This window comes from Macaca fascicularis, chromosome 20 (assembly GCF_037993035.2).
Source record: "Macaca fascicularis isolate 582-1 chromosome 20, T2T-MFA8v1.1".
Lineage (NCBI taxonomy): Eukaryota > Metazoa > Chordata > Mammalia > Primates > Cercopithecidae > Macaca > Macaca fascicularis.
The window spans coordinates 27,690,505-27,718,373 of NC_088394.1; the positions used below are offsets into that span (position 1 = coordinate 27,690,505).

Consider the following 27,869-nt stretch of genomic DNA (forward strand, 5'->3'; position numbering starts at 1 on the left):
AGCCGAGATTGTGCCACTGCACTCCAGCCTGGAGGACAGAGCGAGACTCCATCTCAAAAAAAAAACAACCAACAACAAACAAAACACACAATAAACACAACTTAAATGATCAGAAAACAACCACATGCTTAGCTATCACAGCAAAGGCCCAGTTTCTCAATGCACTCTCTTACTGATGGCACCTGTCTTGTTATGAACAGGTAACAGTGCATCTACACTTGTTTATACCAGCTCTCCCTTTCCCTGCCTGCTGAACCCTCAGAGTCCAACCGTCACTACTGTCTCCACTAAGCCTTTCCTGATGTTCCCCCCACCAACCCCCCGGTCACATCCTCAATACATCCGTGACTTTTTTTTTTGAGACAGTGTCTTGCTCTGTTGCCCAGGTTGGAGCGCAGTGGCGTGATCTTGGCTCACTGCAAAACCTCCACCTTCCAGGTTCAAGCGATTCTCCTGCCTCAGCCTCCCAAGTGGCTGGGACTACAGGCATGTGCCTCCACGCCCAGCTAATTTTTGTATTTTTAGTAGAGAGGGGGTTTCACTATGTTGGCCAGGCTGGTCTGGAACTCCTCACCTTACGTGATCCACCAGCTGTGGCCTCCCAAAGTGCTGGGATTACAGGCATGAGCCACTGCACCTGGCCTTTTAAAACACCCATTGTAACTTATGTTATTACAATTTTCTGTTAAATGTCAAAAAGCAACAAGCTCTTCAAGGTCAGGAATGTGTTCAATTCACCTCTGCATCCGAGCCTCGTGTCTGTCATGTGGGTAGAAGCTCAGAAATATAATCAGCAAATGAATGGACTCAACACACCTTTGTGGCAACAAGCAACCAACCATAACAACTTTAAATAGACTTTTAATGCCTGGGGTGTGGCTTAGGACTTCAAGGTTAGATAGTCTAGGCGTGAGACAGAGTGGAGAGCTCAGTAGGCCGTTTGAGATGGCTGCTGGCGGTAGCCACCGCGGCGCATGTAGCCCTCGTTTTTGCGGTAGCCGTCTTTCTGGTCTGCAGGAGAGAGATGGGAAGGATGTGGAGGGAGTGCCAGGGGAGAGGTTGTGAGGGTACCAGAAGCCGGGCGAGGAGAGGAGCCGGAAGCACTCACCTCGGAAGTAGCCCCCGTAGGTGCCTTGTTTGTGGTCAAACACTCGCTCATTGTTCTCCACCAGGCTGCCCAGCTTCTCGGCCAGCTGCAGGGCCAGGTTCTGCTGGGCAGTGGGCTCGGTGCGGTGCATCACCACTGTCTGCGTTGGCTGGTCCAGGGAGGCCTGACAGGCACGAGGCAGAGGAGGGGACACGATACAGATCAGGCCCCTCCGCTCCAATCCCTCCATGGCTCCACCTGCCGGCTTCCCACCCCGGCCCCTACCATCAGCTCCTCATTAATGATCATTTTGCTGATGATGGAGTGCACAGTGGGCAGATCCAGCTCAAACATGTCTGACAGGGTCTCCATGCTGGGGAGAAAGGAGAGGACAGGGGCAGTCAGGACCCTTGCTCACAAGGCTGGGGCCCTTCTGTGTCCCCAAGGCCCAGCCTACCTGATGGAGTCGTAGACACTGCTGTAGGTGAAGAGGTAGGTCCTCAGTGACTCTTCCTGGATCTTCCTGTGGGAAGGGGGGAGAGAAGGGACAACGGGGCCTCAGGCAAGGGGACCAACCAGTCTCTTCTTCCCCAACCCATCACGGCCTGTCTGCTCACCTAACCAGCATGGTGCGGACTTTGTCAGCCTCGGGGAAAAGGTCCCACACTTTCCCATTCATCTTCTCATTGATGATAAAACTGTGACAGGTCTTCCAGTCACCCATCTTCATGGCCTTGGAGGCAGCGACCACATGTTCCCGCATGGACTCAGGGGGACCTGAAAGGGTGGGAATGAGGCAGAGCCTAGGGAACTTGGGACCAGGACTCCTGCCCCATTAGCACTCTTTAAGGGGGAACAGAGGCTGGAGGAGCAAACCATACTAGAGACTCTCCCCGTCTCTCTACCAAAGAGCCATGCAGTCGCCCAAACCACTCCATCTGCACAAATGTACTTAGGTTTGAACTCAATCAGTCCATAGACACACTTCAGGGGACTGCTGAACACCTCGAAAATGTTGACAAATTGTGCGTGTGTTCTCATGTACATCTTCCTGGGCTACAGAGCGAGACCCCGTCTCAAACAAAACAAAACAAAACAAAAAACAAAACAAAACAAAACCACCTCTGCCAGCTCAACTGGAATGGAATTTACCAACCCTTCCTCACCCACATCACCTTCATGAATGGTGCCATGCCCATGCATCAATTACACTGTTGCCAGCTTATTATTCTTCCAAGCAGCTTACTTTTTTTCCTTAAAAAACTTAGCCCCGGTCAAAATTATCTCTAAAATCACAGGTTTTATGTATTAATTATGAACTCAGGCCCCCAAATACAATCCTAAGACAAGCCAGGACGGTAAGACATGGTACACCGTAGTAACTGGAATTCAGGGTAGACAAAGTGCAAAAGTTCTAAGGCTAGAAATGGGTGGCAGACAGAGAAGCACGAACACGCAGACTCCGGAGCAAGCACAGCAAGCTCAATGCGAACAGGGATCAGGTGCAAATAGAACCACAGGAGCAGGGCTAAGTGTAAGGAAAGGCACACAGCCCTCCTGGATGAACTTCCATTTTAACCATATTAACACTTGCAAAAGGCAAGGTTGGTCCGGGCGCAGTGGCTCATGCCTGTAATCTCAGTACTTTGGGAAGCTGAGGTGGGCGGGTCACCTGAGCTCAGGAATTCAAGACCAGCCTGGCCAACAAGAGGAAACCCCATCTCTACTAAAAATACAAAAAATTAGCCAGACGTGGTGGTGGGCGCCTGTAGTCTCAGCTATTTGAGAGGCTAAGGCAGCAGAATCACTTGAACCTGGGAGGCAGAGGTTGCAGTGAGCCGAGATTGCGCCACTGCACTCCAGCCTGGGCGACAGTGAGGCTCTGTCTCAAAAAAAAAAAAAAAAAAAAAAAAAGGCAAGTTTAGAGGCTCAAAGAATATTTCTCTACAAGCCAAACAACAGTGCAGAGCTGATGCAAACTGGCTTTTGGAACTACTGTAGGGAGAAGTTAAGAGGCAGGGACTGTGGAGAAGCAGATAGCCCTTTCCCATCACTGCTACTTCAGCTCCAGCCAAGGCTAGCTCTGCAGGAAGGGAGGGCCAGGAGTGACAGACTGCCAATATTCTAAGACATGAAAATTCCGATTCTCATGGGAAATTTCCGCACAAAGTAAGTCTCACTACGTAAGCCAAACAAAAATGTGCCTAAGGAAACCTACCCTTTAGCCCAAACATATACATGACCAGGGGAGGACAAATCTGTAGGGGGATGTGGCTGTGGACACTGGGCTGGGCTCACTCGTCAAGCCCTCCTGTGGGCCAACGTCACAGGAAGGGCGCAGCTCAATTCCTTTCCAGTGAGTCACCACTCACTGCAACCCTGCAAGACCTATCTTTCAAAAGGGGCCAAAGGAATCAATGTTAGCTTCTTGAACAATAAGGCTCTATGACAGTTGGTTTGGCTGGAATGTAATATACATGAAGGGAAGAAAAGGGAAAGGTCAGAGGTACACATGAGCTGTGTTAAACTCGGGCGAGTCACTTAACTTCTCTGTGCCTCAGTTTCTCCACTGGGAAACAGGGTATTACTAGTACCTACAGCATAGGGTTATTACTAATGCAGATTAAATAATTATTTGTAAAACACTTAGGACAGTACCAGGCAGAGGAAGTGTCATTAAATCAGACAGAGTTGAGTGGTGGGAGAGTTACTCCCTTCACTTCTCTTAATCCTCATGTGTAATCAGGGAGTGAGGCAGTCTGCTGAACCCTGGAGCTCCACACTCACCCAGCAGGGGCTGTCGCTCGCCCACGCGCAACTGGTGGTGGAACTGCTTGCTGATCATGCGTCGGCGGGCATCGCTCTCATGGGCAGCCATGTAGGGAATCTCCAGGAGCATGGCAGACACCAGGTAGACACACTCCAGCAGCTCCAGGTTGATGTGCAGGTGGAAGGGGACCTGCCGGCGCCGCTCCACCTTCTCCTGCTCCTGGTTGCGCTCCTGCAGGCTGCGCAGCAGCAGGCCCTGGCCCAGAAGCTCCTTGGCTCGGCCACTTGACTGGATGTCCAGCAGGGCATTGTGTGCGTCCTTGGTCAGGCCTTGGCGGAAGGCACAGATGCCCAGCTGCACCATGGTGCGGTTGTAAAGGATCTGGGGGCAAAGGGTAATAATGCACTCAGAGGTGACAGCTGCAAGACAAGTCTTCATTAATTTCATAACTAAGCCGGGCACGGTGGCTCACGCCTGTAATCCCAGCACTTTGGGAGGCTAAGGTGGGAGGATCACTTGAGCACAGGGGTTTAAGATGGGCCTGAGTAACATGGAGACACTCCATGGCTAAAGATAAAAAACCAAAACAAAACTAAACGAATCTACTTTAAGTGCCTACTATGTGCTGAGCAATAGGCTAGGAGGGAGAACAAAATAGACAAGTCCCTACCCTGCATGGAGGTTATGTCTAGGGGTAGGGTGTGGGGGGCACGAGAGCTGCACTACGAGGCAGTGACTCACGCTGAGAAGAAAAATAAAGCAGAGAATGGAGCCAGGAAGGGAGTCTGTGCGGTGAGGCTCAAACGTTCACATAACTACAGAAGGCCTCATTGGGAAAGAATGTTTGAATAAAGACCTAAAGAGAGAGCAAGTCATGCAGGCACCTGGGGAAAGAATATCCTATAAAAAGGAAAAGTAAACGCAGTGATCCTGTGGAAGAACCGGGCCAGGTATATTCAAGAAACAAGGGGGCTGGGCACGGAGGCTGTAATCCCAGCACTTTGGGAGGCCGAGGCAGGCGGATCACGAGGTCAAGAGATCGAGACCATCCTAGCTAACATGGTGAAACCCCATCTCTACTAAAAATACAAAAAATTAGCCGGGCATGGTGGTAGGTGACTGTAGTCCCAGCTGCTTGGGAGGCTGAGGCAGAAGAATGGCGTGAACCCGGGAGGCAGAGCTTGCAGTGAGTTGAGATTGCGCCACTGCACTCCAACCTGGGAGACAGAGCGAGACTCCGCCTCAAAAAAAAAAAAAAAGGGCCGGGCGCGGTGGCTCAAGCCTGTAGTCCCAGCACTTTGGGAGGCCGAGACGGGCGGATCACGAGGTCAGGAGATCGAGACCATCCTGGCTAACACGGTGAAACCCCGTCTCTACTAAAAAAATACAAAAAACTAGCCGGGCGCGGTGGCGGGCGCCTGTAGTCCCAGCTACTCGGGAGGCTGAGGCAGGAGAATGGCGTAAACCCGGGAGGCGGAGCTTGCAGTGAGCTGAGATCCGGCCACTGCACTCCAGCTTGGGCGGTAGAGCGAGACTCCGTCTCAAAAAAAAAAAAAAAAAAAGACGGCCGGGCGCGGTGGCTCAAGTCTGTAATCCCAGCACTTTGGGAGGCCGAGACGGGCGGATCACGAGGTCAGGAGATCGAGACCATCCTGGCTAACACGGTGAAACCTCGTCTCTACTAAAAAATACAAAAAAAAAAAAAAAACTAGCCGGGCGAGGTGGCGGGCGCCTGTAGTCCCAGCTACTCGGGAGGCTGAGGCAGGAGAATGGCGTGAACCCGGGAGGCGGAGCTTGCAGTGAGCCGAGATCTGGCCATTGCACTCCAGCCTGGGTGACACAGCAAGGCTCCGTCTCAAAAAAAAAAAAAAAAAAAAAAAAAAAAAAAAAAAAAAGACACAAGGGGCGTGACACAGCTAGGGCTGGGAAAAGACACCACCACCACAAGCTGAGGGATGGGCAAGCACCAGTCATTTTTTTTTTCTGACGGAGTCTCGCTGTGTCTCCCAGGCTGGAGTGCAGTGGCGCAATCTCGGCTCACTGCAAGCTCCGCCTCCCGGGTTCATGCCATTCTCCCGCCTCAGCCTCCGAGTAGCTGGGACTACAGGCGCCCGCCACCACACCTGGCTCGTTTTTTGTATTTTTAGTAGAGACGGGGTTTCACCGTGTTAGCCAGGATGGTCTCGATCTCCTGACCTCGTGATCCACCCGCCTCGGCCCCCCAAAGTGCTGGGATTACAGGCTTGAGCCACCGCTCCCGACCAGCACCAGTCATTTTATGAGTGTTTTTTTTTTTTTTTTTTTTTTTGAGATGGAGTCTGGCTCAGTCGCTCAGGCTGGAGTGCAGTGGCGCGATCTCGGCTCACTGCAATCTCCACCTCCCGGGTTCACGTCATTCTCCTGCCTCAGCCTCCGGAGTAGCTGGGACTACAAGCGCCCGCCACCACGCCCAGCTAATTTTTTGTATTTTTAGTAGAGACGGGGTTTCACCATGTTAGCCAGGATGGTCTCGATCTCTTGACCTCGTGATCCGCCCTCCTCGGCCTCCCAAAGTGCTGGGATTACAGGCGTGAGCCACCGCACCCGGCCCATTTTATGAGTTTTAAGACAGGAAACTGGGCCAGGCGCGGTGGCTCAAGCCTGTAATCCCAGCACTTTGGGAGGCCGAGACGGGCGGATCACGAGGTCAAGGGATCGAGACCATCCTGGCTAACACGGTGAAACCTCGTCTCTACTAAAAAAAATACAAAAAACTAGCTGGGCGAGGTGGCGGGCGCCTGTAGTCCCAGCTACTCGGGAGGCTGAGGCAGGAGAATGGCGTGAACCCGGGAGGCGGAGCTTGCAGTGAGCCCAGATCGCGCCACTGCCCTCCAGCCTGGGCGACAGAGCGAGACTCCATCTCAAAAAAAAAAAAAAAAAAAAGACAGGAAACCATGGGAAGGTTTTGAGCAAACAGGTGATATGATCTGACATAACTGAACAGGTTAATCTGTATTATGAACAGAACAAAGGGACTGAAGAGACACAAAGGCAGAATCAGAGAGAAATCAGATGATGGTGGCTTAGAGCAGAGGGTACAAGTAGAAGTGACAGGAAGTGTTCTGATAATGGACTGTGAACAGGAACGGCTGGGGAATCAGATGCAGTATATGAGAGAAAGGTTCGAAACAAGAATAACCCCAAGGTTTCCGGTCTAAGCAACTGGGAAGAGGGACTTGGCACTAATTAAGACAGGAGAGACGGTAAGTAGTACAAATCTTGGGGGAAAAGGCTAAGTGTATTCATAACAACAACAACAATGTGGAGATCAATGCCAGTCATAAGCTTACATGCAAAAAGCCTTAAATATGTTAGCAAACAGAATCCAGCAATATATAATATAAAAGAAACAATATACATGACCAAACTGGATATACCTCAGGAATAAAATGTTAGTATAAAAACGTAATGAACTCGGCTGGGCATGGTGGCTCATGCCTGTAATCCCAGCACTTTGGGAGGTGAAGGCAGGTGGATCATGGGGTCAGGAGTTCGAGAGCAGCCTGCCCAACATGGTGAAACCCGGTCTCTACTAAAAAAACAAAAGTTAGCTGGGTGGTGGTGTGCACACCTGTAATCCCAGCTACTTGAGAGGCTGAGGCAGGAGATTTGCTTGAGCCAGGGAGGCGGAGGTTGCAGTGAGCCGAGATTGTGCCACTGCACTCCAGCCTGGGCGACAGAGTGACACCCTTTTTCAAAAAACAAAAAACACACAATAATGAACTCATAGTTATTCATTATATGAATAGAATGAAGAAGTAACCGGGTATTTCTTTCTTCTTTGAGACAGTCTTTCTCTGTTGCCCAGGCTGGAGTGCAGTGGCGTGATCATGGCTCCTGCAACCTTGACGTCCTGAGCTCAAGCAATCCTCCTACCTCAGCCTCCTGAGTAGGTGGGACTATAGGCGTGCACCACTATGCCTGGCTAATTTCTGTATTTTTTTGTAGAGACAGGGTTTTGCTATGTTGCACAGCAATTAAGATAATATGGGACTTGCTTAAGGACAGACAAAAAGAAAAATGAATGGGACAGAAGGGAATGACCTGAAAAACACCTACTCTTATAGGTGATGTGGTTTTTCACATTATTTTCCACAAAGACACCAAAGCAATACAATAGGGGAAAGGAAGTCTTTTCTACAAATGATGCTAGAACAACTAGGTATCCATATGGAGGAAAAAGAAACCCTGATCCCAACCACACCAGATGCAAAAATCAAACCAAGACCAACTATAAGACTCAATGTAAAAGCTAAAACCGATAGGGACTTATGAAAAAAAAAAAAAAAAAAAAAAAGAAATTCAAAAAATCCTCATGAATTTCAAGTAGGCAAAGGTTTTTTAGACAGGATCCAGAAAATAATTACTATAAAAGAAAAAACTGGGCCGGGTGCGGTGGCTCACGCCTGTAATCCCAGCACTTTGGGAGGGTGAGGCAGGCGGATCATGAGGTCAAGACATTGAGACCATCCTGGCCAACATGGTGAAACCCCGTCTCTACTAAAAAATTTAAAAAATTAGCTGGACATGGTGGTACGTGCCTGTAGTCCCAGCTACTCGGGAGGCTGAGGCAGGAGAATCACCTGAACCCGGGAAGCAGAGGTTGTAGTGAGTCAAGATCACGCCACTGCACTCCAGCCTGGTGACAGAGCGAGACTCTGTCTCAAAAAAACAAAACAAAACAAAACAAAACAAAACAAAAAACGGATACATCAGATTTCATCCAAAGGTATGGTTAAGAAAACGAATAAGCAAACCAGACTGGAAGAAATATTTTCAAAACATATCTGAGGTCAGGGGTTCCAGACCATCCTGGCCAACATGGTGAAGCCTCGCCTCTATTAAATATACAAAAATTAGCTGGGTGTGGGGGCACACGCCTGCAATCGCAGCTACTTGGGAGGCTGAGGCAGGAGAATTGCTTGAACCTAGGAGGTGGACACTGCAGTGAGCCCAGATTGCGCCACTGCACTCCAGCCTGGGCAACACAGTGAGACTGTCTCAAAAAAAAAAAAAAAAAAAAAAAAAATCTGACTCAGGACTAGTTATCCAAGATAGATAAAGCACTCCTATAACTCAATAAAGTAAACAATCCAATTGTTTTAAATGGGCAAGAACTGACCAGATATTTCACAAAAGATAAATGGCCAATAAACATAAATGGCCAATAAACATAAAAAAGTAAAAAAGTAGCCAATATCAATAGTCACCAGGCAAATGCAAACTAACACTACAATGAGATACCATTAGACAACCAACTAAAATTTAAAAGACCTTTGAGTAGACGGGTGCAGTGGCTCACGCCTGTAATCCCAGCCCTTTGGGAGGCTGAGGTGGGTGGGTCACCTGAGGTTCAAGACCAGCCTGGCCAACATGGTAAAATCTTCTCTCTATTAAATATACAAAAATTAGCCTGGTGTGGTGGCACATGCCTGTAATCTCAGCTACACGGAATGGTGAGGCAGGAGAATGGCTTGAATCTGGGAGACAGAGGGTGGAGTGAGCCAAGATTGTACCACTGCACTCCAGCCTGGGCAACAGAGCGAGCCTGTCTCAAAACAAACAAAAACATACACATACACACACACAAACACACAAACTAAAATATCTTTGAGACCAGCCTGGGCAACATAGTGAGACTCTGTCTCTACAAAAAATAAAAAGTTAGCAGGTATGGTGGCACATGCCTGTAGCCTCAGTACTATGGAGGCTGAGGTAGGAGGATCACTTGAACCTGGGAATTTGAGGCTACTGTGGGCCATGATCATGCCACTACACTCAGCCTAGGTGACAGTGCAAGACCCTGCCTCAAAAAACAAAAACAAGTTTAAAAGACCCAATACCACTGCCGGCACGATGGTTCACTCCTGTAATCTCAGCACTTTGGGAGGCTGAGGCAGGCAGATCACTTGAGGTCAGGAATTTGAGACCAGCCTGGCCAATGTGGTGAAACCCCAACTCTACTAAATTACGAAAATTAGCCAGACGTGGTGGCGGGCGCCTGTAATCCCAGCTACTCAGAAGGCTGAGGCAGGAGAATCGCTTGATCCTGGGAGATGGCGGTTGCAGTGAGCTGAGATGGCCCCACTGCACTCCAGCCTTGGCGACAGAGCTAGACTCCCTCTCAAAAAAAAAAAAAAAAAAAAAAAAGACCAACATCACCAAAAATTGACAAGGAACTCCCAAACACTAGCAGGAGAGTAAAAAATGCTATAACCACTTTTGAGTTTCTTACAGCCAGGCTTTCCCATCTGTCCCCAGTCATTCCAGTCAACCCATCCATCTTCTGCACCCATCAGAAAAGTCTAGTCAGTGTGCCCCGGAAAGGCCATCCCCCACTCCCAGGACCCAGAACCTTCCCGTCCCACAGCTTTGAAAAAAAATCCCAACTGCCAACCTGCAGCAGCTTCCTACATCAGAGCCAAAAACTGGAAATAAACTGGGTGTCCACCAAGAGGAAAACAGATACAGTGATATGTTCATACCGTGCAATAAAAACACAAACAGAAGGCCGGGCGCGGTGGCTCAAGCCTGTAATCCCAGCACTTTGGGAGGCCGAGACGGGCGGATCACGAGGTCAGGAGTTCGAGACCATCCTGGCTAACACGGTGAAACCCCGTCTCTACTAAAAAATACAAAAAACTAGCCGGGCGAGGTGGCGGGCGCCTGTAGTCCCGGCTACTCGGGAGGCTGAGGCAGGAGAATGGCGTAAAAACCCGGGAGGCAGAGCTTGCAGTGAGCTGAGATCCGGCCACTGCACTCCAGCCTGGGCGACACAGCGAGACTCCGTCTCAAAAAAAAACAAAACAAAACAAAAAAAAAAAACACAAACAGGAGGGCTGTTTAAAAACCAGCATTACCCCCAGACAGGTTCACCAGGTGCTCTACACATAAACATTTCCTAGTTGCCTTGGATACACTTTTACAGGAGCTACACTTCCACACACAGCTTTTTTTTTTGTTTTTGTTTTTTTTTGACATAGAGTCTTGCTCTATTACCCAGGCTGGAGTGCAGTGGCAGTCTGGGCTCACTGGAACCTCTGCCTCTTGGGCTCCAGTGCTACAAAGCCCGGCTAATTTTTTTTTTGTAGACAAGAAATTATGTGTTTACATGCAGGAGGACTGCAGGATGCTGGCATGTGGGAAAGACCAAGTGTCTACTTAAATCTGCACCAGTCACACAGGTGGCCGTTCTGGTTAAGCCAGTTTGCCAAGAGGCCAGGGGCCTGGCATCTCCTTCACCTCCAAGGCGTCCCCATCCTACCTGCACTGGCGGGTCTGCGTGCTGAATGTTGTCCTGCAGGTGGCTCATAAGCATGAGGTCGCGGGCCTGGTACCAGCGGGAGTGCAGAGCGTGGTGGTAGATGTGGCAGAGGATGGCGCATGTGCGGATCCGGTCTGTGCGGTCTTTGGCGTAGATGTACTTGCACAGTCTCTCCATCAACACGGCCGAGTCCTCGCCCTCATTTTCTGCCTGGTCTTGCTCAGACTGGGGAGGAAGGGAGGTTATTTGCAAAGGAGATCCAGCTTTAAAAGGCACAGGTTCTAGCAACCAAAGATGAGACTCTATCCAGTCTCTTTCTAATATGTCAGTTTCCCTCCCTGCTCCACCTGGGGAAGTCTAGAGAGTAACAGATTTGCCGTCAAGTTCTCACAGAAGCGGAGGGCAGGCGGACACACCCGTTCCCCTCTGCCATGACTGCCACGCGCTCACCTTTGAGGAGCCCTCGGGCGGAGTCAGCTGCCGCTGATGGGCCTTGTAATCAAACTTGTAGTAGGTGTGCAGGATGCGCAGCAGGTAGATGCGGCAGACCTCCTCGGTAGTGCCCTTCTCCTCCAGGTAGCGCTGCACGCGCTCGATGATGGCACACACCTGGGCTTCATCCTTCAAATGCTCCACATACTCTGGCAGGGAGAGCACCCATCCTTGTCTCAATTGGGCATCCAGGCTTTCCCATCTGTCCCCAGTCATTCCAGTCAACCCATCCATCTTCTGCACCCATCAGGAAAGTCTAGTCAATGTGCCCCGGAAAGGCCATCCCCCACTCCCAGGACCCAGAACCTTCCCGTCCCACAGCTTCGGAAAAAAATCCCAACTGCCAACCTCTGCCAATAAGGGTCTACAGGGCCGGGCGCGGTGGCTCAAGCCTGTAATCCCAGCACTTTGGGAGGCCGAGGCGGGTGGATCACGAGGTCAGGAGATCGAGACTATCCTGGCTAACATGGTGAAACCCCGTCTCTACTAAAAATACAAAAAACTAGCCGGGCGTGGTGGCGGGTGCCTGTAGTCTCAGCTACTTGGGAGGCTGAGGCGGGAGAATGGCGTGAACCCGGGAGGCGGAGCTTGCAGTGAGCCGAGATCACGCCACTGCACTCCAGCCTGGGAGACACAGCGAGACTCCGTCTCAAAAAAAAATAAAATAAAATAAATAAAAGGGTCTACAAAGCCTGGCCCTTGCCTGGTGTCCCACGATTCTCCCTCTGCCTTCCTGTGGAGTCACACTGGCCTTTTTACTCCTGGAACATCAGGCTCGCTCTCTGCTCCTCCTGTCAGGCACTGTCTTCAGCTGATTCTTCCCCTAACTCCTCCTCGTTGGATCTCACCTCTGGTGGCCCCTACTTAAGGGTGTTTTCTCCAGCTGCTAGCTACAGCAGCCACCCCTCCAGTCACTTTTTACCACAGGGCCCTATTTTAACTCCGAACTCATACTTTACATCATCTAGAATTATTATTAATATTTTTTGAGATGGAGTTTTACTCTTTCACCCAGGCTGGGGTGCAGTGGTGCAATCTCCGCTTATTGCAACCTCTGCCCCGCTGGGTTCAAGGGATTCTGCTGCCTCAGCCTCCCACATAGCTGGGATTTACAGGCTCCTGGCTAATTTTTGTATTTTGAGTAGAGCCAGGGTTTCACCATGTTGGCCAGGCTGGTCTCAAACTCCTGACCTCAGATGATCCAACTGCCTCAGCCTCCCAAAGTGCTAAGATTACAGGTGTGAGCCACTGCACCCGGCCCAGAATTATCTTGTTTAATATCTTACTCTCTCTCTCTCTATATATATATTTTTTTGATATGGAGTCTTGCTCTGTCACCCAGGCTGGAGTGCAGTGGCGTGATCTCATCTCACTGCAAGTTCCGCCTCCCAGGTTCACGCCATTCTCCTGCCTCAGCCTCCCAAGTAGCTGGGACTACAGGCGCCTGCCACCACGCCCGGCTATTTTTTTTTTTTTTTTTGTATTTTTAGTACAGATGGAGTTTCACCATGTTAGCCAGGATGGTCTCGATCTCGACCTCGTGATCCGGCTGCTTCGGCCTCCCAAAGAGCTGGGTTTACAGACATGAGCCACCGTGCCCGGCCATATCTTACTATTATTATTTGTCAAACTGCCTTTCTCCATCCAGCACAAAAGGTAAGCTTTTGGCTGCCTTGTTAATCACTAAACCCTTGACTTGATGGGCACATTCACACTTTTACTGAGTAAACTATGCTGCACTTTCACACCCCAATGCCTCTCATCCAAGCTAAACAAGAGAAGTGAACAGATGCCTTACCCCAAAGGTTCTCAAAGTATAGCCCTGAGACCAGCAACCTGGGAGCAGGCTACAGGTGCACGTTCTCAGGCCCCACCCACACCTACGGAATCAGAAACGACGGGACTGGGAGCCAGCATCTCATCAGGCCCTTCCATGCGAATGCTGGGGTAAGGAAAGGCTGGCTTTTCAAGCACTCTGACTTTGTAAAAGTCCTTACAAAGCTCTAAACCTAGTATTATTCCCCGAAGTTTTCCTCTCAGCAAAGCTCACGCTTGCTCAGGCTCACCTTGGGAGTGAGGGTCAGTATTTTGCATTATTTTGGTAAATTCTTCATCCATTCGTTCTACCAGAGTTAGGATGCAGCCACGGACACGCAGTGGCTGAAAAGGAAGGCGAAGGAGGAGTTAACAAATTAGCCCAGATCTCAGTCTCAAACCTCAACCCTAGGGTCCCACTGAGCCTTCCCAAAGCATAAAACACACACCTCCAGTTATCCTGCCAACTCCTCCCTTTACCTGGTCAGCGTTGTGCAGGTTCTCACTCTCTTCCAGAATATTCTCTCCAACAAAAATGTTGGGATTTGCAAACAGGATGTCCATAAGCTCATTGATGCAGTCCAGGCACTTCCCCCACATCTCTGGCTGCCAAGATTTCAGACCACAGCAGAGTCAGAGGAGTGAAGGTAGAGTAAGCGGATGCCTCCCACTTCAGCAGGAATCGTGGGGCCTTCCACCACCAAGACTGCCTCCGTAGCCCGAGTCTTAAGACACTAGGTACCCTCTTCCCCCGACCCACTAGCTATGCCCTGAGATGCTCCTCTTCACTGCTCTCACCTTCATGTAGGTTGCCAGGTTAGGGTTGTAGTCATAGAGAGAGGCAATGATATTGAACTTGATCTTGACAATGACGCCCTCTCCCAGGTTGTTTTCTGCTGCAATCTGAACCAGCAGTTGCAGCAGCTCAATCTGGGCAGCACTAGAGGGCCAGAGAGCTGGGTGAGGCTTTAGAGACAAATCACAAAGTCTCCCCCAAGATGCCCTCTTCAGATAACACCCCGTCCTCACCACCCGTATCCCTGCTTCTCCTTTATAAATTCCAAACAGAAGCAGCAATAATCCCAACCATCCTGGAATGCTGTGAAATGCTTCACACCGACCACCATTCTCTGTTACCTAATAACTAAAGAGGGTAAACACTCTTTCAGTTTTTTAATCTTAAAAAAAAAAGAAAAAAAAAGGGCTGGGAGTGGTGGTTCACGCCTGTAATCCCAGTACTTTGGGAGGCCGAGGCAGGCGGATCACTTGAAGTCAGGAGTTCGAGACCAGCCTGGTCAACATGGTGAAACCCCGTCTCTACTAGAAGTACAAAAATTAGCCAGGGATGGTGGCAGGTGCCTGTAATCCCAGCTACTCAGTAGGCTGAGGCAGGAGAATCGCCTGAACCCAGAAGGCAAAGACTGCAGTGAGCCGAGATTGTGCCACTGTACTCCAGCCTGGGCAACAGAACAAGACTCCAAAAAAAAAAAAAAAAAAAAAAAAAAGGAGAACATTATCTCATTGTATAGATGGGAAAACAGACCCAAAAGGTTAAGTGATTGGTTTTAGGTCACAAGAAGGGTAAACAGCAGGTAACCGACTGAGGTGTCCCAAGCACACCATTCCTCTACTATAGCCACACACAGACCCTCCCAACAACCCCTTCCCCCAACCTCCATCCTCTGCCACCCTGCAATCCCACCACCCAGGCCCACGAATCTTACCGATCAGTTCCCTTCTTTCCTCGTGCCTGTAGGATCTCATTCAACTTCTTGATAACAACAGCGTGGGTGATCTCGGTTCCCTTGGCAAACATTTTTGGCTTCTCCTGTATCAGTACATATCCCGTCATGCGCATGCCAGCGGGAACCTGTTTTTGCCTTTTCCCCACAAGGGTACCTTTATGCCCTCCCAAACTGTTCCCCAATTCATTTTACCTCTGAAACCCTCACCTTAACCAAGGGCACTCCACCCCGGACCCTTTCCCACTCCCCGCCTTCATTGTCCTCCTCCTCCTCATCCAGGCGCTTGGATTTCCTGTCATGCTTCTTCTTAGCTTTGTCCTCCCGTTTCTTCTCGGCTGCCTTCTTGTCCTCATCTGTGGTAGGTGCCCTGCCGGCAGACATGGGAAAAGATGACAGATCAGCCCTCCCCACCTCTAAGGCTTCTTCCTCCCCTCAACTTCCTCTTTTCCTCCAACAGCTCCTGGGTCCAAGTTATGCTCTATAAGAATGACCTAGAGGACACAGTTAACCATAACCTAGCCATCTCTAGTAAGACAGAGTACTAACCAGGCCATTGTAGACATATTAATAGAAACAACCTGTCGGCTAGGCGTGGTTGATCACTTGACGTCAGGAATCCAAGACCAGCCTGGGCAACATGGTGGAACCCCATTTCTACCAAAAGTACAAAAATTAGCCGGGCATGGTGGCGCACGCCTGTAGTCCCAGCTAACTTAGGAGACTGAGGCACGAGAATTGCTTGAACCCGGGAGGCAGAGAAGGCTGCAGTGAGCCATGATCACGTCACAGCACTTCAGCCTGGGCAACAGAGTGAGACTCAGTCTCTAGGAAAAAAAAAAAAAAAGAGAAAAGAAAAGAAATAACCTGTCATTTTGCTCCAAAGCTAACACCTACAGTTTTCCAAAGAATCCACAAACAACTTATTTTCTTTGATACCAGTTGCTTTCTCCAGACTGACTAATCATTCACCAAAAATGAATCAGTTTCCCCAAACGTATAAAATATTTCTCTTTTTTACTATTCCTAAACTGTTTCATCCCTTTCTCTCCTCTCTTCTTATGACAACTGATTAATCTAAATTCTAAATTTTAAAAGAACGTTCACTACAAAAAAGGTCCCCACAAAACAGAAAAAGATCACCAGCTACCTTGAAATGGTCTTAGGCTACTGGATGTTGCCTGAAACCATCTCCAGACTTTCATATGTATTCATGTAACAAAATACAAACCAAATGGCAAAGACAAATTACTTCAAACTTTGCACAGATACTGAAGAATAAATCTTTCCAGAAACACTCAACATTTTTGAAACCTCATATGTAATTATCATAATTTACCATTTGAACATTTAAAAGTAAATTTCATTTTCACTGCTTAATAGGTTTGAATACGCTTTTGGAATAGTCTATAAGTTTACCAGTTAAATTAAAGTCTTCCCTTGCCAGAAGACCAATGCCCTAACTCTCAACAAAAGCGTACGGACTGGCCAGGCACGGTGGCTCAAGCCTGTAACCCCAGCACTTTGGGAGGCCGAGGTGGGTGTGTTGCTTGAGCACAGGAGTTCAGGACCAGCCTGGGCGACAAGGTAAAAAGTCTGTCTCTATTAAAAAACAACAACAACAAAAGCTTATGGATCTTTCCCCTGCACCACACTCTAATGATGATGATTCACTCTATAGGTAAAATTCTTTGCAAATATGCAAAGTATGTTCATTAAACTAAAACCTCTTGGTCTAAACCATCTCTATAGCTCTGAGATCAGAAGAGCTAAAGCTATTTTTTAAAATTAATGCTTCAAAAGAATTTAATCTTCCTTGGCCTAAAGTATTACTCCTAGCACTAAAGATAGTATGATACACACCTCAAAACGGAAATGTACTATCGTACAAAATTCTAACTGAAAGACCTAAGACTTGGCTTGACCTCTCCCATGACAGATTGTACTCTGGTATATTCATATCTTGTTGGAAATTATCAGATAACAAATGTTTATATCCTCAGCTATATAATCAACAGATGCAAGTGACATTTCTAAATGAGTATTTCCTCTAGTTAATACATAGTTAAGAGACTAAAAAGTCATTATTGAGAGACACCAACGGAAGTCAGGCCTAACTACACTGCAAGGGACCACACCATTTTCCCATGCCTTCCCAACCACAACTACTGATGGAAAGCCCTAGATGTATACCCTGGCTTAGGATCCTAACTCAGACATTCGGTCTCACTAGAGATCCTGGGGTTCACTTAAAAAACAAAAACAAAAAAACGCCTCCAGAATCAGGTAACTCTCAGAAGTAGAAAGCAGCTCTGTAAGAGTTCACAAGTCACTGGGCACGGTGGCTCATGCCTGTAATCCCAGCACTTTGGGAGGCTGAGGCAGGTGATCACGAGGTCAGGAGATCAAGACCATCCTGGTTAAGACGGCGAAACCCCGTCTCTACTAAAAATACAAAAAATTAGCCGGGCGCAGTGGTGGGCGCCTGTAGTCCCAGCTACTTGGGAGGCTGAGGCAGGAGAATCGCCTGAACCAGGCAGGCAGAGGTTGCAGTGAGCCAAGACTGCGCCACTGCACTCCAGCCTAGGCGACACAGCAAGACTCCATCTCAAAAAAAGAGTTCACACGTCAATCATGACATCAGGTATAGATGAACTTCCCCCTAAAACCTTCAGATCACCATAAGACAACAGATGGCCTTATCCTACATCAAAGAGGCTGAAGCTCATGAGAATAAACCCACTCCTTTACAAGCTTGTTTTGAACAAAAGATGAAGGACGAGAAATGCTGATGAGGGAAAGGGTATATTTAGACTGGCTGAATCTGGAGTTGCTGAAAACCCTTACTGGCAGAGGGCCTATCATGTTTTCTAGAACTTCCACCAACCATGGGTGGCATACTCAAGGAGAGCTAATATCAGAGTTTACACAGAAAAACGGACAAGCAGAATCCACTGTTCTGTGGTTTTGCTCTCTCTCCTTATTCCTCTTTCTCCTATAGAAATCCTGCTTTTGCTCAGTTGGAAATTAATCTGAAAATTTGTCTCCCTTGTTATACAAGAGAAATAGTGTCTGTGAATTATTCTTCTACACTACAAAGCCACAAACTCTGAATGTCAAAAAGCTTCTGACACGTGAAATTCTAAACATTGTTTTTTCAAGGGTTTTCCTCAGAACATTGATTCAACTAATTTTAGATTTTTTTGATCAGGTATACAAGTTAGTTTACAGGTTAATAAAAAAAATTTGGCCAGGCGCGGTGGCTCACGTCTATAATCCCAGCACTTTGGGAGGCTGAGGCGGGCGGATCACGAGGTCAGGAGATTGAGACCATCCTGGCTAACACCGTGAAACCCCATCTCTACTAAAAATACAAAAAAAATTAGCCGGGCATGGTGGCGGGCGCCTGTAGTCCCAGCTACTAGGGAGGCTGAGGCAGAAGAATGGCGTGAACCCAGGAGGCAGACCTTGCAGTGAGCCAAGATCGCGCCACTGCACTCCAGCCTGGGCAACAGAGCAAGACTCTGTCTCAAAAAAAAAAAAAAAAAATTCAAGGATAACCTCTAAAAGCATAGCATGTAACTCCCAAACCAGCAGAGACAAACAAAATGAATAATAAGAAAATATATATAATCTAGAAACGGGGAGGGTGGGGGGAAGAGGATGAGAAAATACATGTAGGCTAGGCGCAGTGGCTCATGCCTGTATCCCAGTACTCTGGGAGGCTGAGGCAAGCGAATCATCTGAGGTCAGGAGTTCGAGACCAGCCTGGTCAACATGGTGAAACCTCGTCTCTACTAAAAATACAAAAATTAGCTGGGCTTGATGGTGCTCACGTGTAGTCCCAGCTACTCAGGAGGCTGAGGCATGAGAATCACTTGAACCCAGGAGGCAGAGGTTGCAGTGAGCCAGGATTGCACCACTGCATTCCAGCCTGGGCAACACAGTGAGACGACTCCTCAAAAACAAAAACAAAAAACAAAAAACAAATAAAAGAAAAATAAAACACAGGTTGAATATCCCTTATCTGAAATCCTTAGAATCAGACGTGTTTCAAATTTCAAATATTTGCATACATATAAAATGAGGTATCTTGGGAAGGGCTCCAAGTCTAAATATGAAATGTGTGTGTTTCATCTACACCTTATACATACAGCCTGATGGTAACTTTACACAGTATTTTAACTAATTTTATGCATGAAACAAAGTTTTGATTGCAACCTGTCACATGAGGTCAGATGTGGAATCTTCCACTTATGGCACTCTAAAAGTTTCAGACTTTGGAATTAGAGATGCCCAATATTTAGAAGACAGAATGAATTTCAAAATAATTATAATGAAAGAAACTACCCCCTCCAAATTACACACTGTTGATTCCATTTACATAAAATTCTAGGAAACGCTAACTTACCTAGTGATAAAAAGCAATTTAGTGGTTGCCCAGGGAGAGGGTGAGGAAACTGAGGCAGGGGAGAAGTATTACAAAGTCGAAGGTGGAAATGTTTAGGTGTGAAATTTTTAGGATATTATGTTTTGATTGTGGTGAGTTCTATGGGTGTAAACGCAAGTCACAACTTATTAAATTTAACTTTAAGGCTGGGCGCAGTGGCTCATGCCTGTAATACCAGCACTTTGGAAGGCCAAGGCGGGTGGATCATGAGGTCAGGAGATCGAGATCATCATGGCTAACACGGTGAAACTACATCTCTACTAAAAGTACAAAAAAATTAGCCAGGTGTGGTGGCGGGCGCCTGTAGTCCCAGCTACTCAGGAGGCTGAGGAAGGAGAGTGGTGTGAACCCGGGAGGCGGAGGCTGCAGTGAACTGATATGACATCACTGCACTCCAGCCTGGGCGATAGTGCAAGACTCCGTCTCCAAAAAAAAAAAAAAACCCAAAAAATTTAACTTTAAACAAGTGCAGTTATTGTATGCCATTTACACCTCAATAAAGCTATTACAAAATCTAAAATAAAGACGATAAACAGAAAGTATAAGATATCATAAAATGGTCAGAATAAATACATTGATAACCACAATAGGCTGGGCACAGTGGCTCACGCCTGTAATCCCAGCATTTTAGGAGGCCCAGGCAGAAGGATCACTTGAGCCCAGAAGTTCGAGACCATTCTGGGCAACAGGGCAAGACTTGATAAAAAGTAATTATGTAGACACATATATAAATAATGATTTTATATATATATAAATAACTATAATAAATGTAAATGAACTAAATTGCCAGAGATGCAGAGATCAAGTTCTGGTGGTCATTGCACAATGTGAATGTACTAAATGCCACTGATTTGTACACTTGAAAATGGTTAAAATGGCAAATGTTACGTATCACAATAAAAGAAAAAAAAGCAGAGATTTTATGAGATTAAAAAAAAAAAAAAAAAAAAACCAAAGACCTAGCTGTGCTTAGAGACACTCTTTTTTTTTTTTCCTCCTGAGATAGAGTCTTGCTCTGTTGCCCAGAGCTGGAGTGCAATGGCATGATCTCGGCACACTGCAACCTCCGCCTCCCAGGTTCAAGCAATTCTCCTGCCTCAGCCTCATGAGTAGTTGGGACTGTAGGCACGGGCCTCCACGCTGGCTAATTTTTTTGTATTTTTAGTAGAGATGGGGTTTCACCATGTTGGCCAGGCTGGTCTCGAACTCCCAACCTTGTGATTTGCCTGCCTCCGCTTCCCAAAGTGCTGGGATTACAGGCGTGAGCCACCACGCCCAGCCAAGAGATACTCTTAATCAGAGCATGGCAGAGTTAAAAATAAAAAGACAGGAAACCTCCTTTTCATAAATGTCCTTTACCAGGTAGAGGGAAGCTCCCTTCTATTCCTAGCTTCCGTCTTTTATCAAGAAGAAATACTAGGATTTTTTTCAAATGCCCTTTTTTGCATCTGCTGAGATGACTCTATGGCTTCTGTCTGTTATTCTATTGATATAGTGTATTAGTTGATTTTCGTATTAAAAAATCCTTCTATTATTGGGATAAATCCTACTTGGTTATTAAATTTTTTTAAAAAAACTTTTTTGGGAGATGAGTCCACCCATCCTCCATCCCCCTACAGGCAAGGAGGGGGTGCTCCCATATAATCCTTATTGTATGTCGCTGGGTTTGGTTTTCTACTATGTTGTTGAGGACTTTTGAGTCTGTATTTATAAAAGTATAGCTTTACAGTCTTATAGTTACCTTTTCTTTTGTTTTTTGTTTTTGGTTTTTTTTTTTTTTTTTTTTGTGACAGAGTCTCGCTCTGTCACCCAGGCTGGAGTGCAGTGGTGCGATCTTGGCTCACTGCAACCTCCACCTCCTGGTTCAAGCGATTCTCCTACCTCAGCTTCCCGAATAGCTGGGACTACAGGTGCCCGCCACCATGTCTGGCTAATTTTTTGTATTTTTAGTAGAGATTGGGTTTCACCATGTTAGCTAGGATGGTGTCAATCTCCTGACCTCGTGATCCGCCCGCCTCGGCCTCCCAAAGTCCTGGGATCACAGGTGTGAGCTACCGTGCCTGACCTTGATATCTTTTTTTTTTTTTTTTTTTTTGAGACGGAGTCTCGCTGTGTCTCCCAGGCTGGAGTGCAGTGGCGTGATCTCAGCTCACTGCAAGCTCCGCCTCCCGGGTTCACGCCATTCTCCCGCCTCAGCCTCCCAAGTAGCTGAGACTACAGGCGCCCGCCACCACGCCCGGCTAGTTTTTTGTATTTTTAGTAGAGACGGGGTTTCACCATGTTAGCCAGGATAGTCTCGATCTCCTGACCTTGTGATCCACCCGCCTCGGCCTCCCAAAGTGCTGGGATTACAGGCTTGAGCCACCGCGCCCGGCGACCTTGATATCTTAAGTTTAATTTTAGGTCCCACTTGCTCCCTCAGACAGGAGCATTTGTGCAACACACATGTGCAGTGCACATCACACACCAGAGTTCATACAATGGGAGACTTCAATACACAATTATTCAAAGACAAAAACGCAAAATACAGTAGATATAAAAGATCTGAACCAATAGTAACACTGATAGTTCTGTAAGATGTCAACAGGTTAAAAAAATGAGTTTCATGATCAAGCAACTTTTTAAGACGGTTAATAAAACAAGGTTAGGCACGTTTATTCTCATGGAACTTTTCAGAGGTGGTTGTAAACCCTCCAAGAAGGGGCTGATAGACAATGTGGCCCAGACCTTGACCAGTGTTCCCTGAAGCACTTGACCAAAAAAAGCTTCTCAACAAAATGCCCACCAAGTAAGTTGTTCAGCCTGTCTAGGCTCCTAGAGGGTTGGAAACTCACTACCTCCCTAAAGCAGCATGACCACAACATTTAAATGCAGGAAAGCAACCTTAAGAGCAATAATCTTCCCATTAAACGGGTACTATTTGTCTGGGTGCAGTGGCTCATGCCTATAACCCCAGCACTTTGGAAGGCTGAGGCAGGAGGATTGCTTGAGCCTAGGAGTTCGAGATCAGCATGGGGAACATGGTGAAACCTCGTCTCTACTAAAAACACAAAGAATTAGCCAGGTGTCCTGGAGTGTACCTGTAGTCCCAGCTACCCAGGAGCCTGAGGTGGCAAGATCACCTGAGCCCAAGAGGTTGTGGCTGCAGTGAGCCAAGATTGCATCTCTGCACTCCAGCCTGGGAAGAGCGAGACCCTGCATCAAAAGAGCACTACTTATCTGTAGTTTGCCCAAACTGGCTAAGAAAAAATAAATAAAAACGCTGTTTTTAGTGAGCTTCAGATTTCACTCCCATGGGACATAAAGGAGGAGGTATCACTTTTATTTCAAAAGAAGAAACTGAGACTTAAGGTCAAGTAACTTACACAATGTTGTACAGCTGCTAAAGGCTGGGAGACAGAATCCACACTGGGATCCTCCCCCGTTCTGACTGTCCCAGTAAAGGTCATGAACACCTGCAGCAGTCTGTATGCTGTATGTGTACTAAGAAGTTATCAGGAAGGGTAACAACAGTAGCAATGCACACTGAGGGCTCACCACGCACCAGTCCTAGATGAACTACTGTCTTACATTACACCTCCCTGTATTCCTGCAGCTATTCTGGAAAGGAGGGTTCCCTGCCTTACTTTACAGATGAGAAAACTGAAGATGAGACAGGTTAAGTAGTTTGTCCAATGTCCCACAGCTATCGGGTGCCAAAGTGAGATGTGCACCCAATCTACACATAGCAAGTAAGGCTGTGGGTAAATATTTGGACTCTGGAGTCTTCAATTCTCATCTTTAGGACGCATTAGCTTTGTGACTTTAGCCAACTAAATACTTGACTCTCTAATCCTACTGTAAAATGCTAACAGTTGGCTTCTCCAACCTAAAAGGACTCATGGAAGAATCAATAACCTTTGAGACAGTTAAGGGCTTTTCACCAGTTCCAGTGTAACCCTAGGTCCCACTACTTTCCTTACTTTTTAAGAAATCTTGAGGCCAGCGCGGTTTGTTTCCCTTCCTCCTCCTCTGAGTCGGAATCAGAAGATGTGGAACCTGTGTCCCAGTCCTCATCATCTTCAGAATCTTCTGAGTCCTCATCTTCATCCTTAGAGGGAAAAAAAGACGATCAGCAAGAAGAAGATAGGGAGATTGACCAGCGTCTCTACCCTCTTTACTAACACATATTCGAGATTTATTTTCATGAGTAGAACAAGAGCGGCTACTCATGGAATCAAGGTATCAAGGTCTGGAACTGACCATCAACTCCCAGAGTGATGCTGCAATTTGGCTGCAGGGACACACACAGCTTCCCCTAGCAGAGCTGGGCCCAGATCCCTGTTTGCCCACTGCTCTAATATAAGAGGAAGCCTGTTCTCAACTCCACTAAAATTCACCCCTTCCAACCCTAGGGGTTTGAGTCTTATCTTTTTCCCCCAAGGACTCAGGAATGACCTCCGGCAGGAAATCACCCATCTAACCCTGGCTCTTACATCCATCTTTTTGAGGAATTTGCGACTCTCCCCAGAAGGAGCTTCTGATTTCTTCTTCAAGAAAGTTGCAGCACTGACTCCGTCCTCATCCTCATCCTCATCTGAAGAGCCTAGTTGGAATGGAGGGAGAAAAAAAGATCCTGAATGTTGGCCAGGTGCGGTGGCTCACGCCTGTAATCCCAGCACTTTGGGAGGCTGAGGAGGGTGGATCATGAGGCCAGGAGATCGAGACCATCCTGGCTAACACGGTGAAACCCCATCTCTACTAAAAAATACAAAAAATTAGCCAGGCATGGTGGCAGGCACCTGTAGTCCCAGCTACTCAGGAGGCTGAGGCAGGAGAATGGCATGAACCCAGGAGACAGAGCTTGCAGTGAGTCGAGATCGCTCCACTGCACTCCAACCTGGACAACAGAGCAAGATTCCGTCTCAAAAAAAAAAAAAAAAAGAGATCTTGAATGTTGAAAAGCCAGACTGCAAGGCAAACAAGAAACCAGGCCAAGGGCAGTGCTAACTCTGGACTTTCTATTTCCAACAAAGGTTCTTTTGCTCACCTTCTGAATCTTCCTCGTTTTTCTCAGCATCTTCATCTGCGGACTGCTCGGGGTTCTGGACAGAGGGAAGTGAAAGAACAATCATGGATGCGCTCCAGCCATCAGTCCACCCCACCCCTCCACCCCAGACAGTTCTGTCATGCTTCCCGCTCCAGTCACACCTCCCACTAACAATTCCATCTTTGGGCCTCAGTCATGGGGTCACCATTCCCAGTTCAGTAAGTGTGCCTCTAGCCTCCCCACCTGCTTGTAGCTTGTGATATGGGACTCAAAATCACGGTTGTATTTTCGGATCTTCTGGCGCAAGGTGCTCAGAGCCTTGGCATTGTTCTTGTTCATCTTCTTCTTCCCTTCCTTATCTTCCCAAAGCTAAAGGAAGAAGAGGAAAGAGAGAGAGAACAGTGATCTGAAACTAAGTAACATTTCCTAAACTCCAGGCTTCTCCACTTTTGAGACTTGCTATCAGTACACCACTGGTACTGCTTACTAACTACATCTGTTAGTTATTTTTAAAAGATCCTATACATCCCACCACTAAAAGTACAAAACCATGAATAAGCGGTGGTAATAAATATAGGCATCACACCTCATTAAGATAGTCCTCTAGGTCAGCCAGGATGCGGATATAGAACCGGGGGACACCTTCTTTGTCCACAATGCTCTTGGCCTTCCCATATGCTTTTCCCAGGAGCTCAAACTCTTCCAGGCACTTGGTGACATCACGAATCTTCATAGCATTACGGATGGTCCGGATAAGGTTGGTCAGCTCCTCAAACCTGGGTTGGGAGCCCAATATCACATTGAACCTGACCACTGAGGGAAAACTCACCACTGCTCCCAGAGACTCTCATCACCCAGCCTCCCCATGACTTCACCTCTTGTCCTTGGCACTGCGGACAACTCTCTTGGTATCTTCTTCATCCTCGCTCAGCAACAATGGCCTGTTTGGAAGGAACACAGACCATTAACCTCCTTTCCCACTCTTTCCAAAAAACCCCTATTTCCCTTCTCAGGGCAGGTGAACTGAGTAATCCAGGTCATCCACACCAACTCATAACCTTTTTGACTCCTCCTCAGGGCCACTTCATATACAACTCACTCTTTTAAGTGTGCGTTAAGTAAGGCCTTTTACTCAGTGTTGTAGCAAACACAAAGATGACAGCCACTATCCTCTCAAAAACCAACAAATGAAGGTGCTTATTTACTGTGTAACTAATGACATACAGACATAAGTCACTACAGAAGAACTGAAAAAAAGAGGTAGTGAAAAATGATACTTGAGCTATAATGAACAGAAAAGGCTTCAGGGAGGTGGTACCTAAACTAGATCTTAGCAACATTTCCCAAAGTATGAGAGGCCAATAGCAAGGAGAAAGTCTCAATGGCATTAACACCTCCACTGCTAGTATTTTCCTACAATAGTAAGACCAGACCACAGGCTCACAGTCAGCAATAGTATCTCTATTCTTTTTGTTAAGAGACAAGGTCTCACTATGTTGCCTAGGCGGCCTCCAACTCCTGAGTTTAAGGGATCCTCCCACCTCAGCCTCCAGAGTAGTTAGGACTACACACATGCACCATCTTGCCTGCCTCTTTTTCCTTTTTATTATTTTTTGGGTTATTTTGGGTTTTTTTTTTTTTTTTTTGAGGCAGAGCTTTGCTTTCATCGCCCAGGCTGGAGTGCAATGGCGCAATCTCGGCTCACTGTGACCTCCGCCTCCCAGGTTCAAGTGATTCTCCTGCCTCAGCCTCCTCAGTTGCTGGAGTTACAGGCACGTGCCACCACACCCGGCTAATTTTTGTATTTTTAGTAGAGATGGGTTTCACCTTATTGGCCAGGCTGGTCTCAAACTCCTGACCTCAAGTAATCCGCCCACCTCAGCCTCCCAAAGTGCCAGGATTATAGGCTTGAGCCACCTGCCCAGCCTGGATTATTTGGTATTTTATGGCAAATGACATTGGTTTCCACCTGTGGAAGTGACATGAAATCATATGCATACTGGCCTATACATGTGCAATACATACTTTTAAAACAGTAGCACAAGCATATGGCAGATGTTTAAGAAACACCATTCCAGCAGGGCATAGTGGCTCATGCCTGTAATCCCAACACTTTAGAATGCCAGGCAGGAGGTTCACTTGAGCCCAGGAGTTCAGAACCAGCCTAAGCAACACAGTGAGATCCCTTCTCTACAAAAAATTAAAAACAATTAGCCCGCCGCGATGGCGTGCACCTGTAGTTCCATCTACTTGAGAGGCTGAGGTGAGAGGATAGCTTGAGATCTGAAGGTCGAGGCTGTGAATTATGACCCCTCAAAAAAAAAAAAAAAAGGGAAAAGGAAAAACCATTCTATTGTTTCAAAGGGTAAAAAAACAATGTACAGAATCGGGGGATGGGCATTTCCGTAGAGGTGAACAAGCATATAAAACGTTTAAGCACCTGCGTACACAGCAGGTGGCCAGACTTCAGAGTCACATCAGGGGGCTCCCAGACACCAATCAAGCATTTTGCGTTTCCTTCTGTGAGCAGTGAGAAGTCACTAAGGACTTCTCGGCGGTAAGATGAGAGGAGAAAGATAGAGACTGTAGACTTAAGGCCAGTTAGGAAGCTGATGCAACAGCTCTCGCCAGTGGGAAACCCCTGTGATTCTATCCCTTGTGCCTGGTGGGTGGCCTCCCGCTATCACAGCCCTCTAAGGCTGTCTCTCCAACACCGCTCCGATCCCGCAAACTCTGGTCATTGTCCGAACCCGCTCTCCCCGCCCTCACCTCCATCCCCTCCCATGTACACTGCTTTCCACAGCCCGCCTAACCCCGCACTCCCAGAATGGTCACGGGCATCGCCCCTGCAACTCACTGTTTGCCATAGTTGCCTCCGACAGGTTTGGTGACGAGCTCCTCCCCGGACAGGGACGACTCGGACTCGCTGTCCGAACCGGTGGTGAAAAACCGCGACATGGCGACGGCGCGGAGGTGCTACGGCCGGACCTGCGGGGGAGCCAAGGCGTCACCGGCCACGCGAAGAGGCCCGGGCCACCACCTCCCGACGCCCGACCCCTCACCGGCACCACCTGGACCTCGATCCGGGTCTCCCACCACGAAGCACGAGGCCCAAAGAATACCAACCAGCTGAGCTCGCGAGTCACACCGCAGATCCGTGACAGCGGAAACGCCGAGAGAG

The 27,869-nt window shown here is 47.7% G+C and overlaps 1 protein-coding gene and 1 long non-coding RNA gene across 3 annotated transcripts; both read right to left on the minus strand.

Moving 5' to 3' along the window:
• Nucleotides 1-817: 817 nt before the first annotated feature.
• LOC102120590 (eukaryotic translation initiation factor 3 subunit C) lies at nucleotides 818-27,869 on the minus strand. Of its 2 annotated transcripts, none has more exons than XM_005591567.5 (21): nucleotides 27,815-27,869; nucleotides 27,546-27,676; nucleotides 25,564-25,629; nucleotides 25,275-25,464; nucleotides 24,932-25,057; nucleotides 24,689-24,743; nucleotides 24,135-24,244; nucleotides 23,622-23,749; nucleotides 15,420-15,579; nucleotides 15,192-15,295; nucleotides 14,266-14,407; nucleotides 13,948-14,073; nucleotides 13,719-13,812; nucleotides 11,611-11,801; nucleotides 11,161-11,385; nucleotides 3,875-4,238; nucleotides 1,705-1,864; nucleotides 1,545-1,610; nucleotides 1,373-1,460; nucleotides 1,109-1,271; nucleotides 818-1,011 (listed from the first exon to the last, which is right to left on the minus strand). In XM_005591567.5, the coding sequence occupies exons 2-21, from the start codon at nucleotides 27,644-27,646 to the stop codon at nucleotides 929-931; spliced, it is 2,742 nt and encodes a 913-aa protein (XP_005591624.1). In that variant the 5' UTR covers nucleotides 27,647-27,676; nucleotides 27,815-27,869; the 3' UTR covers nucleotides 818-928. The 2 variants fall into 2 exon arrangements, with proteins under 2 accessions (XP_005591624.1, XP_005591625.1); XM_005591568.5 differs by having other exon boundaries at nucleotides 27,760-27,869.
• Nucleotides 21,402-22,921, minus strand: LOC141409256 (uncharacterized). Its single transcript, XR_012428788.1, has 2 exons — nucleotides 22,038-22,921; nucleotides 21,402-21,724 (listed from the first exon to the last, which is right to left on the minus strand). It is a non-coding gene; the product is annotated as an uncharacterized lncRNA (long non-coding RNA).